General features: G+C 52.1%; 1 protein-coding gene across 1 annotated transcript in view; it reads right to left on the minus strand.

The window, feature by feature from the left end:
* The window catches only part of DTNBP1 (dystrobrevin binding protein 1), a 155426-nt gene that overhangs the window by 976 nt on the left and 137231 nt on the right, over positions 1-17219 (minus strand). Inside the window, exons 8-9 of the mRNA XM_045298684.1 lie at positions 5374-5529; positions 35-178 (exon numbers count right to left, since the gene is read on the minus strand). Coding sequence (XP_045154619.1) covers positions 35-178; positions 5374-5529 — 300 coding nt within the window. The remainder of the gene's footprint in view (positions 1-34; positions 179-5373; positions 5530-17219) is intronic.

A 17219-nucleotide genomic window follows, 5' to 3' on the forward strand; every position in this document is an offset into this window, starting at 1 on the left:
GGCCCAGAGAACAGCCTGCAGGTTGTGGGCCTACCTAACACCGGCGACAGCCCGGAGCTCTCTTCTCCGCCCGAGTTGAGAAAGACATCGAGGGCCTCCTGGTCAGATATGTCCATCAGGTCCATCTGCTCCAGTATGTCCACGTTCACTTCCATCGATGACATGCTGCCCATAGGCTCTGGGAGCAGATCATACAGGAGGACGTGCACTTTAACAGGTAAACGTCCTAGGACAAGAGGGCCTCACTTCTGGGGGGAGGGGGTTTCTACTGGGATTGTTCTGAGAATCGCTCAAGCGCCCCTGTGTCCGCCTCTGGAGCTGCCTGCATCTGAGCACACTGGCCTCACGCCGCCCGCCCAGCACGAGACCCCTGGGATGGTGGATTAGCAGTCGTTAATTGTGTTCACATCCAGAATCCTTTTTCATTGTTTCGCTCAAAATGCCTTCTGTTACTGAAAGCACATGGTTTCAACAAGAAGTTGGATGCAGAAAAGCATTGGTCTTAGCTCATTTTTTCAGGCCCAGGCAGGCCTGGGTTACAAACAAGATCTGTTCTTAAGTGTGTCCCTGGAAACTGTGGGTTGAGTTGGGACAGGTAGGGTAAGTGATTTACACGCTGCATGTGTGATAGTGGTAAGGAGCCTGTTGTGAGGAGGGATTTTTCAGTTGTTTCAAAGTGTTATCACCCCCCACACCACCCCCACCCCCGTGTTACCCAGGACTCAGCCAGAGAGGTGAAGAAAGCCGTAGCAAGACAATTTGGCTGTTCGTGTGCTATTCTCAAGCCTGGACTCTAAGCTTGGATCTTATTGGGAGATTAACTTTAGGCACTAAGAGCTTCCTCTGCAGAGAAAGCCCACACGAGAGACAGCAGCCACCACCTGCAGCAGGGATGCCTAGCCGCCGCCCACTGGTCTCGCCCAGCCTGGGTGGGATTGAGGGGTTGACTCCCCACAGGACTGGAGTTTAAATGACTGCTCGGTGCCAAAAACCACAAGCGAGTTGGCCGTCACCTTGGAGCGTGACAGAAGCACACCTGGAAGGACACACCTGAACCCCAGAGGCCTCACAGAGCTCTGAACTCAAAACAGAAACCCGGTCAGAATACGGTCCTCATTCGGGAATAATTATGTTCTGGTCATGAGAAACACGCTCAGTATTGGCTTCCGTAAGAACTTGGAACAAGCTTCTGGATCAAGAAAAATAAACTGGGAAGCCGAATGAAAAAGAGTTATCGACAATAGAGCTTGACAAGGAAAAGCTAGGTAACATGCGAGTGTTTAAGGTGTGTGGGGGGAAGAGACATGTAACAGAGATGCCCTTCAGATCGGAGGGGCTTGGGGAGCAGTGACCTCAGAGGGGCTGATAGCTTCCAAAAAGCAAAACCGATGCCGATATAAATTCACACCGGCTATCAGCAGCAACGAAGTGGAGCAGGATCAAATACAAAAACTTCAGACAAAGCCACGAAGAAGGATGGGAAAGGCAGTGTCTCAAGAACAAAGGGCCGAAAGTGGCCGAAGTTCAAAGGGGCACCGTAAACACCCATCTCTGAGGTCACATACAGAGTGAAGATCTCTACCTGGCAAAATATATCCGTGAACTTACTGCACCAGACAACCTGTAGAGTCCATCTAACTTCTGGCGGCCCTGTGTCGGAGCATCTGCTCCGTAAGGACTTTACACTAGTTCTCAGAAGAAGGCTGGCCTGGGCATCGCCACGGTCAGTGGACTAAGGGGTCAAGAAAACATGTTCAGGAGAGACTTGCAAATGTGTGAGCAGGCAGACTCGAGCTGACCCTGAGCAGAGCAAAAGCCAGGGAACGTCCCCGAGTGAAGAGTGGATTCTCCGACTCGATGAGCCTGTCCTACAGGGTCTGAGGCGCCATCTGTGGGAGCCTCTTTCTCAGAAGAACTGGCAGGTTCAGATCACTCACCTTGCAGTTTGCAGCCCAATGCATAATCCCCTTCCTCGGAGGGAACAATAGGACACACAATCCCATCAATTCAGTAGTAAAGCAAGAGCTACTAACTAGTTGCTGTCCCGGGTCCACAGGAGAACCACTCTGGGGAGCTGGGCACAGCCTGGGTAGATGTCAGCTATATGCCCAGCGGGCTCCTGCCACACACACTTTGATTGCCGCACCTCCCCGCCAGGACACGCTGCAGTGTCTGGGGCTGCTGACAGTAATGCTTGGTGGCTGTGGTCATCGCTGTCTATCAGTACAGCCTTTTGGCCTCTACTTCGATATACTTCAGTTTTTGCTCCTGCCTGTGCCATGTCTTTTCAAAGCTGCTGAGGAAAACTGGACCAGGGATGGCAGGAAAAGCTGCTCGGGCAGCACCGAATGCGATGGTCAGGAAGCCAAGCCAAGCATGTCCCCGTGACCAGAGCAGGCAGACGGGGGCCTGTGGAGTAAGTGACATGCCATGCCCTGTGCCCCGCTCACAGGAAGCGCTCGGGCAGCAAGGGCATCAAAGGCCGGCAAGGAACACAGACCGCGACTGCGGAGGAAGCTAGCCCTCAATGCTACTCACACATGGGTTTTACAGGGGAGCAAAAGTGAGAGCTAGAAACACTGATTTTTAAAATGTTAAACTCATCAGGAAGAGGACTCCAAATTTTTGTGTGGCTACATATGTTGCCATCTATCCTTTTAAAGGAGAAAATGGCAGAACAAGATGGAAAAATCTAATTTTGGATAATGGTAGGGCAGGGTTTATACACCTCTTCAATCACAGATCATTAATATTAAAGTGGAAGAAATAGACAACACCTGTCACTTAGAATTTTGTTCTCCAGCACAGGAGGAACAAGGAAAAGTATGCCAGTAAAATCTCATTTTCCACTCAAGATTTGATTTACATTCCATTTTTAAAAGCATGTTTCAAAACATTCCATAAATAAAATGATGAAATCTTAAGCCTATAAAAGGTTCCTGGGAGTTTGGGGCGGTGGTGGTAAGGGGAGCTGATAGCAAGGAGTTCAAGGAGGAGGAACGTTCTGAAAGTGCTTTGGGTAGCAACTGTCCAATACTGCTTCATGCGGGTGAGCGATGTAATGGTACATCTGAATCCCCTCCTAATAACGTGGGGAAAGGAACCCTTGCTGTTTAAACACTAGAAGCGTGTCTATCATAACTAGAAGCCAGCTGAAGCTGTGTTCTTGGGACAATGCCCCAGCCTTGAGTATCTGCTAACAAGTCCTATTGCTCAAATTAGCAAAAAAGGGGGGAGCCCGAAATGCCCACTAAGAGAAGGAAATGACCAAAACAATAAAGGCACACCCGTAGGGTACAAGTCACAAGTTCTCGGGGGTAACCCTTCAACACGCACGTTTGTGACAAGATTCATCGAGAGCAGCTGCGCACACGACTATTAGGAACGTAAAAGCAGACCGGGCCACGGGCACAGTAAGATGGAGAGTGCTACATGGACAAACCAAGTTGCCAAAATTCTCTCAGGAGGAAACCGACCCTTCCCTAACCATGGGGAATCAGAAAGGGCCAGGTAGTAGTGCTGCCCATGGTGCCCCCAGATCCCACGCTCTGTCCCTGAAAGATTCCACGTCCCCTCCACATTCAGTCCCAAAGCCTGTCAGGCTCGATGGGATTTTCATAGGTCTGGAAATCTGACCTCACCTTTCTAGAACCAAGGGCTGTGGGCAGCCAAGGCAACACTGAGGGGTGTGTGTGTGTGGGGCAAGCTGAACCAACTAGGGAGCCTTCCTCCCAACGGTTGGTGGAGTGGGGTTCTCTTTCAATGGCAGCACTCTCCAGGCCCCTCACAATGCCGCTGGTCCGGGCAGGGCTGCAGGGCGACCAGAGGCCGGCAGAGCCGAGTGAGGCAGTAGGGGTGAGGAGCTGGCGGACAAGCAGCTCTGTGTGGGGGAAAAATTAAAACCCGCAACATACAAGTCTACTGGAGGCTATTAAAGGAAGTCATGAAAGCGGCTAACCTGAAGTGGAGCAGGAAGCTCAATGATGTGGAGCAGGAAGCTCAATGGCACAGAACAGAATACAGACTGACAGCTGACAGTCTTGAAGCAAAGGCTGCTGTGGATAAATCATTCTGCAGGAACCTGCTTGTCTTCGTCTCTGGAGACGTAACTGGGCAGGCTGGGAAATTTAGAAAGCCTGGCTCTGAGCCCCTCAGCCTGATCACTACGTGGGCCTATTTTTTCAGCCCTGGTGGGAGAAGCAAGCCAAACAAAACCCAGGTTCTCCCGTTGCGTTCTGCAATGTTTTAAAAACCATCTGCATTGACTGCATGTATCTCATGTTTACCTTAGAATTAAAAAACAAAAAACCAAGGCCAGCACTTTCAAAGGAAGACCATCGCTGCTCCCATCCCGCCCTCTGGTACAGGTGGGCACGCCTCCCCATTAGCGTGGTGGTGTCGGGGTACTGACAAGGGTTCTCGCTGTCAGGCGCCACCCACGCCCCCTTCCCCTGACAGTTTCTGGTCACCAAGGAGCGTGTCCTACAAAGGCCTGCCCTCTGGCCCCTGCTTTGCAGCCCACACCGAATACTGAAGCCCCAGCCTTTCTGGCACGGGTCCCAAGGGGAAAGTGGTCAACGTGTACAACCCCACCATCTGCTGGGAAGTAGAGGTCACATGGCCACACTGCTGCTTTCCCTTTCTGATGCTTGTGGCTTCGGGAAGGGGCAGACCTGGGCAGCCCACAGAGCAAGGGTAACCTACGGGTTGTGTGTGTGTGTGGGTGGAGAACAAAGTATTCAGCCATCAACCCAAGATTGGCAGTTCAAACCCGTGAGCTGCTCCCCGGGAGGAAGACTGTCAGCTTCCACCAAGACTGTGGCCCTGGAAACTCGAGGGGCAGTGCTACTCTTGTCAGTGAGTCGGGATCCACTCGAGGGCAGTGGGTTGGCTCTCTTCCCTCGGTCAGGGGTGACCAGACGCCAGGGAGGCGGGCACAAAAGCAGGTGGGGTGGCACACTCCTCCAGTTGGCGGGCTGGTCGGCTTCTGCGACACCTCATGGCAGACAAGCACTGGCATTTGATGGTCATCAGGACTGCTCTGGATGGACGCCGAGGCTCCCTAAGTTCACCGGGGGGCTGGGGCGCTGGGGCAGGGTTTAGATGCGGGGCATCTACAGGTGGAGTCACGCAGGGTGGGGGCGGGTGAGCGCGGTCTTTCCCACACATGGATGAGTCCTGGCTTCGGTGTTGTGGGATCAGGGCTGCTTGTCTCCTATCTCCATGTCCCCATAAGCATAATTAACCCCTGCTCCTTTCTAAACGATGGTTTAACAAATACCTCCTCCTGGCACCGAGAGTCGCATGTAAGAAGAGCTCAAACCGGAGCCTGGCATGCTGGCTGGAACCCCGAGGACGCCCTGTCCCACGTACCTCTCCTCTCGGCGATCTGCAGGTAGCCCGTGGACAGGTACAGCTCCATGTCCTGCTGGAAGGCCTCCTCAAAGAACTTCTGCCGTTCCTTCAGCTTCGCCTGCTGCGTGTGCGCCATGTCCAGGACCTTCTGCGCGTGCTCGGCATCCAGTTCAGCTACAGGCATTGGACGAGGGGCAGAGTCAGGAGGGGGAGGCAGAAACACCTGCTCCCAGGCACCCTCCCACCTCATCGTGTCGCACCTGGCCCGCCTAACCACCCCAACATGTCCTCTGGAGGCTTCAGAGACCCGCCACCTTCCCCGCCCTTCAAACAGCCCTCGGCTCACACTCTGGGAACCAGGCCCAGGCTTGGCCTTCCGGAGGGGAAGTCCTCTGGCCGCATGCTCCCTGTTGGGCCACCTGATCACCTCCATCAGTGCCTGGCACATGAGGGGGCGTCATAAAGATCGTGGGGGGAAAGGGCAATGGCATTCTTCAGTGGACTGTGAGGGCCCTTTGTTGTAAGTCCCCAATAAACCAGACTGACGCCTGCACCCTGGGCGTCTGCCTGGGCTGGTGCCCCCTTCCTGAGCCCACATGCCACCTCTGAGGCCCAGGATAGAGACGCTCGCCCAGCTCTGACCGGACCCCTAAAGAGTCATTACTGGCAGGAACAGCGGGCCCTCAAGCCAGGGCTGAGCCAGTGACCCTGCACGCAGTGGGGGGGGGACACCTTAGAGAGCCCTGAACTTCGCAGGCTCCCTCTGGCCCTGGCGGTGATGCTGACTGGCTCCCTCCGGGCAGCAGTTGGTGTCTCCAGGTGGGGGTGCAGTTACTGGGGAGAGGACATGGCTGGCATGCAGACAGGTGCACTCAACGGGTCCCCCTGTGAGTGGGGCCCGCCCACTGCAAACGTGTGGTTCAAGGGTCGACTTGAGTTTTATGTGGATTTTGAACTGCAGGGGAGGTCGAGATCCCTCGTCCCCTCATCGTTCAGCGATTACTGTATCGTCACCCTGAGTCTCACCCTTTAAAGCAGACCCCCGATGTATCAGTTGGTCAACACTCCCCAGTGGTTGAACCTCCCTCCTCCAGAGCATGCAGACAAATGTGCACGCTGCGTCGGGGTCAGGCATCGTCCACTCTTCACCCTGGAGCTGGGTCAAGGAACATTTCTGCATCGACGTCACTAAGGAGCCGCAGCTATGCTCGTGATAGGCCTGCCTCTGCCCAGGGCTGTCCACCCTGAGGGCACGGGTGCGGTTGTGGGCACAGGGAGCCTGACAAGGGGAGACTGCTGGGAGCCCTTTGCAGGGAAAACGATGCCTGTTTTGAGGATGGCGGAGGCCACGCTGCTGGACTGGGCTTTGCCCTCAGCGGGCCAGGCACAGACGCAGGCTCTCCCAGGAGAGGAGCAAGCCTGGCCTGTGAGTCCATCAGCCAGACGCCGGCCACGCCAGGCCACGTAGTTTGCGGTGCCCACACGCAGCAGTGGGGAGCACTCCAGAGAGGGTGTCTCAGGGACCCTCGGCTCTGATCAAGCAGAACGCCGGGTTCCTGCACTTCATCGATGGCCCCATGCTGGCTGTGCTCGGCAGGAGGACCGGTGCTGGTCAGCTGAAAGCCTCTGCCCCCTTGCTGCCTGGGGGACACCGAGGGCCCAGTACAGACATTTCCCCTGGGCAGGGGTCCGTCGGGTTCATCCCCGGGGAGCGTCAGCAGTGAGGTGTGATTTACACACCCACCCAGCAGCGCTGAGAAGCCTCACCTGTCAGTGCTCCGAGCCTGTCAGCGCCCCATGCGCGGTACGTAAGCTAAGGACTAACCGCTCCCTGCTAACCCTACTGTCGCCGCCAACACTGTTTATACACAGTGTCTACATGCGCAGGGACCACAGAGCCCTATCAGCAAAGCCTTACGGGCAGGAGAGAGAGTCTGGCTAACTGGCTTATCACGTGCGTGCGCTGCATTCACACGCTGCCCTCACTTAGCTTGAAGCCCACTTCCGGGCAATGCTGACATGGATGCAGTGGGGAGTATGGCTGGTGTGGGGTCTGGGCAGGCCCTCAGACAACCTCTCATCTCTGCTGCCCACTTGGGTGCCCACCAGGCTCCACCCCAAGCCACACTGATCTGCTTCCTGTTCAGGGTATTTTCTGAACCCCAGGGAACCCACAAGCAAGCTTAGCCAGAAGCTCTGGGGGTTAAGCGACTCTCATCTGCGAGTGGATGCCCAAGCTCTCCCTCCCTCCAGACGGCCTGCTCTGAATGCTTCCAGACATCCCTGACTGGGGGCCGTGACCTTGGTCACTGGACCCTGTGTTGGCTGGCTCAGACCACGGTATTTTCAATGGCCTCATATGCCTGTGAAAGTGGGCACTGAATCAGGAAGACGGCAGAAGAAGAAGCGATGCACTTGAAGGATGGTGTGGGCAGAGAAGGCTGGCAGTCCCACGGCTGCCGAAAGAACGAGCAACCCTGTCTTGTGGTCAGAATGCTCCTTAGAGGAACGGTGGTGAGATTGTCTTATATACTTTGGACATGTTGCCAAGAGAGGACATCATGCTTGGTAAAGTAGAGGGGCAGCCAAAGAGAGGAAGACCCCCAACAAGGCAGACTGACACAGCGGCTGCACCAGCAGGCCCCGCCATGGGGGCAATGGCGAGGGTGTTGCAGGACCGGCCACTAGGAGCTGGAGCTGACAGCCCAGCTAACCACCCACTGCCTGCTGCCATGTGCTCCCCAAGCCTCCGTGGCTCTGCTCAGGACCCCGCTCAAGTCAACGACCTGCAGCAAAGGCCTAGTCCCGGCTCCGCGCCCCTCTGTGAGAGAGGGCCGGGAACCTCCTGGACAAGGCTGCAGGCAGGACGAGGTGAGAACGTAGGTGGAACTCGCTAGGCACGCTGCACTGGGCCCACAGCCGACAGTTAATCTCAACCCCGCCATTATGCATGGCCACGACTCTCGAAAACACGAAAGACCCTGAGAACCAGGCCTGCGCCCGGCGTCGGCACTCAGCCTCAGCCGCCTCTTCTCGTCTGAACCAGGGTGCCCGGGTTCAGGGTGTACGCAGGCAGGGCGAGGGACCTTTTCTTTTCTTATTCTTCACTTCAGCCTCCACTATCGATTTCAAAAGGAGAGAGACTCAAAACAACACAAATCCCATGACCAGGGAAGATGGTATGATCAATTTCAATGACGTGTGTTTAGGGGGCAGGAGGGTGGCACATCGTAAATTTTTAAAAAATTCCCTCTGCTCAAATGCCTCCTGTCTGAAATGCACTAGAATAAGTCAGCCCTAAAATACACTAAGGTGCTTCAAACACTTCCAATGGAGTTCAATGAACTACTTCAAAGTAATGCAGAGAACAAAGACACAACCAACATTATAAAAGGGGTTTTAATTAAATGATCTTGTTTTACCTGGATTCTGATGTCTTAAAGGGATACATAGTCTCAAAACATGGCATTTTAAGATGCCCACTCTCTGCCATCTCTGCCTGACTCTGGAGGTGCTGTGGGTTGGTTGAGCCCTGGGCTGCTAACTCAGAGGCTGATGGTTCAAACCTACCTGCCACTCTGAGGTGGAAGAGGAGCCTTCCTGTGAGAGGCCCTCTGAGTCAGAGTGATCCGCGGGCAGTGCCTCTGGTTTTTGGTTCTAGAGTTTCTATCTGTGGGTTGATGCTAAAATGGCTGGGGAAAAGCAAACAGAAACCACTGCTTTTGTTATTTACTTTTTCTTTTAAAAATCATTTTCCTGGGGATTCGTGCCAGTCTTATCACAATCCATACAGACATCCATTGTGTGAGCACATAAAGCCGCCCTCGCTGCCCACTGCCGTCTAGTCCAGTCTGATTCCCAGTGGCTCCACTGGACAGGGCAGGACCGCCCTCAGTACCGGGGTGGGGGGTTTCCCAAAGCCGCGGTCTTCATGGAAGCAGACGGCTGATGACTGACCCACAGTGCCGCCCACCTGCCCCAAAGCGGCATCTGTGAGAACGGAGTGGGGCTCCTGCAGGACTCACCCCCCAGTGAAACCCGTGGGCACTGCCCACCTCTGCTGCTCAACTAGGCGGCACGGAGGGCTGGTGACCCCAGGCTCATCTCTGGACACAACTGGAAAATCGGCAGCGGACACACCATCGTGGGAGGGAGATGACGGAGGGCCTCTGATGAGGCTTCCATCGCACCTGAATTTCAGAATGACCAGGTGGCAGCCGACACTACAGAAGAGTCTTCAACATGAGAAACAGGCCCTTGCTCACGTTTAAGATGTCAGCTATTACACTGGCAGGAGCCAGGCAAATATAAAGACTTAAAGAACTTCAACAACTGGTCTTACGATGAAAACGGACAAAAGACACCAGAAACGCAGCAGTAGTATTTGCCCCAGGAGACGGGGCAGTCACTCCATTCGGTTACCACGCGGGGCTGCCGCTCCTCCCATCCCGACTGCAGACCCCTCACTGTACGCTCCATCTGACTGCGCTGCCACACGGCCACCAGCATCCCTTTCCGGTGGATACTTCCTCAAAACAACGTACAATCCCATTTCCAGTGAAGACAGTGTAATCAATTCTCAGTGATATGTTTTCATGGGGCGTAAAGGAGGCACAAGATCTATGAAATTTCTAAAGAAAATCTACCAAGCTCATTTCAGGGACAGTTTCTCCCTGACCACCAGGCCTTCGATAGAGCTGACCAAGGACGAGAGACAGCGAGGGACGCATGAGACTGCGGGGCTCAGGAGGGTCTTCGGCCGGAGGCCAACTCGTATCAAGTTCTCTGTGAGACACCACAGTGAGTCCAGGGATTAAGAAGGGTTCCGAGAGTCTTACTGTCAGACTGTATCAGAGACTAAGAAGACACATTATAATTCCAGAGGTCAAATAGGTGAAATTTGGATGTTTTTACTCTGAGCTAGAGAACACGGACTTTCAGACAAGATCAAGGGTAGACTGAAATCTGTGTGCCTTCTGATACAACGTTCTAAATACAAAGAGGTAAGCAAATGATCTTCCCCACAGTTTCTGATACAAAGGGGACTGCCCACAGGCTGGTCAGCGCCCCCCACCCCCCCCCAGGAAATCCAGAGTGTGGGAAAACGAGAAGCCCGGGACCCAGCGGTGCCCACCTTTCTCCCCCGTGGGCTTTCTGTTGGTAATTCTCAGCTTCTGTCATCGGAGGGACAGCACGCACTGTGATTGGTGTGGGAACTCTTAACCCTAAAAAGCACCAATCCTCCCAAACAAACTCACTGCCAGGGAGTCCATGCCAACTCACTGTGACCCTGTCGGGCAGTGGGGCTGCCCCTGTGGGTTTCTGAGACTGGAACTCTCGATGGGAGTAGAAAGCCCCATGTGTCTCCCAGAGAGCAGCTGGCAGTCTCGAACTGCTGACCTTATGGTTGGCAGCCCAGCATTTGAACACAGCGTCACTCAGGCGCCTTCAAAAGCGCCGATGACAAAGTGAAGACACGCCTCTGAAATCTTTCTGACGAGGTGGCCACCGAAGCGTTCTGGGCATCACCGTCAGGTTCCCCAGGAGACGGACGAGAGGACTACTTTCAATCTTTTGGTGGCAACGTTAAGTTCCTTGTTTTGTTTTTAACCTTTTCTGAAGGAATTATAAATTCACAGGACAGCCACGGTGTTATCACTATGGGCCAAGAAAGTGACGTTGGTGCAATGCACGGAGCTCATTCCGTTTTCTCCCTTCATAAACGCACTGGCTCCGTGGCTGTGTGTGTGTGTGTGTGTGTGTGTGTGTGTGTGTGTGTGTGTGTAACTGCACTTTTATCTCCTACCTTTGGGTCTGTATCGCCACGTTCAACTTAACTGTACCCCTCTCCCGTGCCCTTCACTTCCTGGGCACTAGTCTGTCCTCTAGATCGATAACTGGACCACGTCACAAGCGTTACACGGATGCTACTGAGGTTTGCTTCACGTAGCGGATGTCCCGAGGCTCATCCAGGTGGTTGTGTGTGCCACCACTCGCCCTCTGGCGTGTGTGAGGAGTATTTCACCGTGCTGCTCAGCCACACTCCTTTGACCAGCTTTTATGAGTCAAGGTGCTATTGACATACATACACCCGAGAAGTTCCTGCATGTCTATTTTTATGTGCTTTTGATTGGGGCAGGAAGAGGCAATTCCAGATCCTATTATTTCAGGAAAATTAAATACAAATCAGATTGGAAGCAAGATGTTGACTTAGAGGAGGGCAGTCTAAGAGAATCTGACTTCACTGTCACCAGAAACTCAGCCACCCCACAGGACAGAGGAGAAGCGCCTCTGCGTTTCTGAGAGTAACTTCACGGAGTAAAGCCTCCGCTTTTGGTTTGTGGTTTGAACTGCCCACCTTGTGGTTAGCAGTCCAACTCTGAATCAGAACTTACTTGGGGGCAATGAGCTGTATTACCAGAAGCCTACAGGCATTTGTGTATTTGTTTGCCTGGCCATGCAACCGCTTAAAAATAACTAATGACTACATGCTTAAGATTGTCAGGAGAGAGGCTTCCGCAGCCACTGCCCTGTTCAAAAAGTCATGCGCTCACAGGAGAGTGGTCTCAGCTTCATAGCAGAGGGTCGTGGCTGCTATCTCCAGGGTCCTGATTCAACAAATAACCACAAGGAGACAGTGGGGTACAGTTTTAAGCAATGGCTCAGCGCCATTTAGAAATAAAAATGCTGCACAAACTAGCAGGGGTGGATTGTGTTTTCCCATTTTTTCTAATGGGTCCCCACCCCTTTCCTTTCCTTCTTGATAAAACCCAAAATCAAACTCTAGGCTAGACGCTTTATGCTAGGAGCATGCAGACAATACACACACTTCTGTATGTTAGAAGCCACATCTGACGCTTGCCTGGGTTTTACCTCCACGCTGACAAGTTTCCACAATTAAGTGGTGGGGGCGGGGAGCTTGGGATAGGTTTAGATCACCACAGGAATTCTTTCAAACACAAAGGTGTCATTGCAAGGCAGCAATGAAGGCTCAAGAGAAAAAGCCGTAGCCAGCTGCCTGGGTCTCTGGAGCAGCCCTGCTAGGCATAGTGGTTACCCTTTGGGGCCGTAATCTGCAAGGTCGGCAGTTTGAAACCACCAGCCACTGTGGAGAAAGACGGGGCTTTCTCCTCCTGTAAACTGTTACCATCTTGGAAACGCATCGACTCGACTGGCTTGGGAGCTTTGGGTCTCTAAGTGGATACCAGCTCTTAGAGTGCTTGCAATAGGGGAGTGGCTGCCAGTTTGCTGGGTCCCCGAGACCGCCTGCAGACCAGATCACTGCGGTCCACGGGGGTTTGCACTGGCTGGTTTTCAGAAGTGAACCGTCAGCCCTTTCCTCCCCGTTCATCTTGCCCGGAATGAAAGCTTCCCTGGAGCCGGGGTGGCCTTCTGGCAACACCCACCTGTCAGAAGGGCGGTGGCCCTGCGTGCAGGGCACTGGCCCCTGGAAGAAAGGGAGGAGCTCCGCACGCGACCTGCACTGCCCCGCCCTCCAATGTAGAAAACCACGCCCACAGCGACCAGCCACCCCCACTGCTCCTCCTCCTCCTCCAAAGGGGTGCTCACACTAACCTAGGAGCTGCTGTTTCCTCCTCAGGAACTCTGACACCAAGACAACATGTTGGTCCACCTCCATCCATCGCAGAGTTTACAGCCAACAGGAGGCGGGCCCCTAGGGCAGGAGGCGGCGATGAACTTGAGCGCCAGGTCCCAGCGGCACAGAGCCTACCCCGCAGAGCGCCCCCACCCACACCTTTTCATTGAGGAAACTACAGAGAGCACGGATTTGCCATTTTACCACCTGACCTGCGTTACAGCCACTGTGCAGGGCAAACACTGCCCTGTTTCTGACAGTCTCATCACCCTTGATACGCGGACTCCCATTCTGCTCCCCTCAGCCCCTGGAACACTCACCAGTGGGCTCTGACTCAGACGCTAGAAGGAAGGGTAGAACTGCCCCTCTGGGTTTCCAAGGCTGTAACCCTTCATGGGAGTAGAAAGCCTCCCTAAGATCAGGTGGTGGTTTTGAAGTGCTGACCTTGCGTTAGCAGCCAAACATGTAACTTTACCACCAGGACTCTTCCCAGGCCCTGGTGGCCACTATTCATAAACCCTTTCCTCTGCATCTGCCTGTTCCAGATAGATACTTGACATACGGGGCATCATCCAACATCTGTCCCTCAGGGTCTGACTGACTTCAGGGTGAAGCGTTTCCAGAGCGTATCCTTTCTGGCACTTGTGAGCAGTGCTGTGAAGCACACTGCTGTCCCTGCTCCTGCTTCCCCTCTTCCGGAGTGTGTCCAGGAGGGCCAGTGCTGGTACTGCCTCTTGAGTAGGCACCCAGGGCTCGGGAGAACGGCGGTGAGTGGGCTCCGTGGGGTGGCCCGTGTGGGCAGGGCACACGAAGGAGAATGGGGATTCTCCTGTTCTGCTCATTTCTCAGGCATGATGATACAGTATGCTTATCACATACCTACAGCTTGCTTGAAGATACAGAACTGTTTCATCTGCACGTGCCTATGAAGTAGCTACAGATCCGGGAGGATACAGATCATCCTGGATTCAGAACGTCTAAGAACCCGAAAACAGGCATGAGCAAGCTAAACGATGTCACGTCGGGTCACGTGGCATCTCGCTCCCTGGGCTGGGGCTAGTACCCCGGCTGCCCGGGGTCTCCGCTTTTGCTGAATCAGCCGGCCGCCCAGTGGGGGCCAGGGCACGCTGATAATAATGGTTTAGGAAATTCCCCACGGGGGCAGCAGCAACTTCCTTTAAAAGATCTACACTAGCCTGATCAGATGTAAAGATACGCACTATGCAGATATAATAGGCACATAATAACGAGGCGAATGTGCTCTAAGCCTGCGGCCAAAGTAGATCCCAACTTCTCGGCTGCTGTCTTAGAAGCAGATCACCAGGCCTTTCTTCCATGGAGCCACTCGGGAGGTTCCAGCCTGCAGGGTCTTGGAGGGCCACTCCTCTAAGCCAATTACATTTGTGGATGGCTTTCAGTCAAGTGATTACATTAATTATTTGTACTAACGGGGTGGGGTGGTAGTAAATATACAGGGAAGCTGGGACAATTCCTGGAAATGACAGAAACTTCCTCTCCTTCAGTCTCTTTCAAATGTGCACGAAGCCATCAGACTGGAAAAGCCCGCAGCAACCACACACGTCACCACCCATAAGCTTTCCCTGTGCTCCGCCCGACAGAGGGAGACAGGGCAGGGCTCCCCGGGACAGCTCTCTCCCATGCTGTGGGGTCCGCTGCCAGCCATGATGCAGCACCGTGCAGGAGACCAGCCTGGTGGACCAGGTCTGGGCTTTGTCCTGGACCTCCACAGCGACCCCAGGGGTCCCATCGCCTCCCTCGTCGGGGGGCCCCAGCTCCACATCTACGTTGTACACAAGAGACAGTTGGAGTAAAAATCCCAAGACAAGACTCCGGCAAACAGAAAATTCAGACAGAGAAGGAAACAGACACACATTCAAAATGAGACGTGAGGATGAGAATATGCACACAGATGCAGGCGTCACGAGAAGCCTGGCCTGACAGGCCCACACACATGCTTACACGCACTGGAGCACGGATGAAATAACTACATTCCATACTGAAGAAACTGACACAGAAGTTGTTAAATGTCAAGTTCTACATGGAAATTACAGTCATTTCAAGGATTCAATGATTCCAGCCATGGAAAAGGATGACATGTTACCTCCTGGGTTTTTCTTAGCAATTGTGGTATCACATCTTGATCATGGAAGACTTGAAAAAGAGAAAAAAAAACCAAAAATGGCCTACTAGATATTAAAACACTCTATAACGTAATGATTTAACTATTACGGAAAGGAGAGAGATGGTTGAACTAGACTATCCCCCAAAGAGACTCAGTTATATACATTAAACGAATATACTAAAGGACGCATGGGAAACAGGGAAGGATTTGTGTTGAACTATGGAAGCTGGTAAGTCATTCAGAAGTCGATTCGTGACATAACAAATGACGTGAATACCAAAAATAAAATATGAATCACAATGTAAAGAACATTGTTAAAGTTACTAAGAAATTGTTAACGTTACTAAGAAAAGACCAAGGTAGGAATTTCAAAGTTAAAAATAAACACAGCTTAGTTCTCCACAAGGATAGGAAGTATAAGAGTACCTGGTGGCACTGTGGGTTAAGTGTTCTACCAATAACTAAAAAGTCAGCAGTTCAAAGCCACTAGCTATTTCAAGGGCGACGGGTGAGGGCGTTCCTCCCACTAAGATACAGTCGGAACTGGCTCAGTGGCAGTGGGTTGGATAGTAACTACACTCCTTGTCATGTCTGCTACTCTGTTCTGGGTATATAAAATGAAATATCCCTTGTTTAACACTCTCCAACGTACGAAGGCTATTTCTTTATTCATTTACTCTATGTGTTATTATAAATGCATCTAATTCACTCAATACAGTTAACACATTTAATAAACATCAATGACTCCTCACTGCAATTTGTTCACAAGTTAAAATGAACTATCTTGGAGTAATGCCACAGTAAAATCCTGGGTCATCCAGCATTTGATTTTTAATAATGATAAATTACTATTTACATGAACAAATTATCAACCAGACATACTTATGAATCAACATTTCTGAGCTTCATCAATATAATAACCTTTTAAAGGTATTATTATTTTAAGGAGCTTTCTGGATTATTACAGTTTTACCCTAATACATTCTAAAGCTGTGGTATTGGTCACCGTTGACAGGTTACATGGCCGATATCAATGGATAAAAGCTTTCAACTCGCCAGAAACTTCCCAATCCTAAAAGCCTAGCACAATTGTTATTGAAACATAATTGTATCTGAAAGAGTTTTAAAATGGCTCAATTTACTGTGGATCTGTGCTGTGACACATAAGCTGTTTATATGCTAAGATAGAGCACGTCTAGGTTTCCAAGTCAATATTTTCTATTTTCTAGTCCTAAATTCTAAACTTTAAAAATAAGACTCAGTTATTCCTATCTTTAACATTTGGAAGGGGGAAAGGGGCTTTTTTTTGCCAACAGACATCTTAAAGATACAAACTCCGCAGGCATCCTCCCTAGCTCCTGGCATTTCCACACATAGCGGTGCTGGTGGGACTCTCTCAGCCAGCTCAATCTCATTGCCATGGTAACAGTGGCTGAGCCTGGCTGCTATTTTTTAAAAAGAATCTTGTGAAATCTCCAAACCTAAACTCATGTCCCTCTCTAAAAAGACTGGAGGGGAGGACGATGATAATACTCCCACACATGTAAAAACAAGCCCATGTTAAGCAGCCTCCGGAGGTCTTGCTTGTCTGTGCTGAGCGAGAGGGGAAGACACCGCTGAGACTGTTGCGTGTGGGCTGCTGTCCGTTCCTCTGGTGGGCCCCAGCTCCGCCAACCCCCCTGTGCAGAGAGGAGCCTGAGGCCGACAATAAGGGCACATTTTTGTAAATCTTTTTCATAAACCATCTTATTGGGAGCTTGTATAGCTCTTATAACAATCCATATAGCAATTGCATCGAGCCATTTTTATTAACTATGAAAAGTTTCTACTTCTGTTTATTCACCCCCAAACAAGCAACCACTTGGCAAACATGAACTGAATTTTACAGTGACCCTCCGAGATGAGTCTATCAACACAGGGACTAAAACGTCAACATCCAAATACCATGTGGCCACAAGTTATATAACCTATCATCTCAGAGTGGATCCCACAGAGCGCGTCCGAGGGACATCGTCAGTTGAGGGTCTAATTGTGGGCTGTTTCTACCTGAGAACCAAAAGTGCTTTCCTCTGTTTAAAGGAGATTTGAAATAGGAAGTCCCCAAGCAGGCAGGCTGGCTGCAGG

This window comes from Echinops telfairi, unplaced genomic scaffold (genome assembly GCF_000313985.2).
Source record: "Echinops telfairi isolate 266 unplaced genomic scaffold, ASM31398v2 ScPeMD7_7439;HRSCAF=8477, whole genome shotgun sequence".
In the NCBI taxonomy this organism is placed as follows: Eukaryota; Metazoa; Chordata; class Mammalia; order Afrosoricida; family Tenrecidae; genus Echinops; species Echinops telfairi.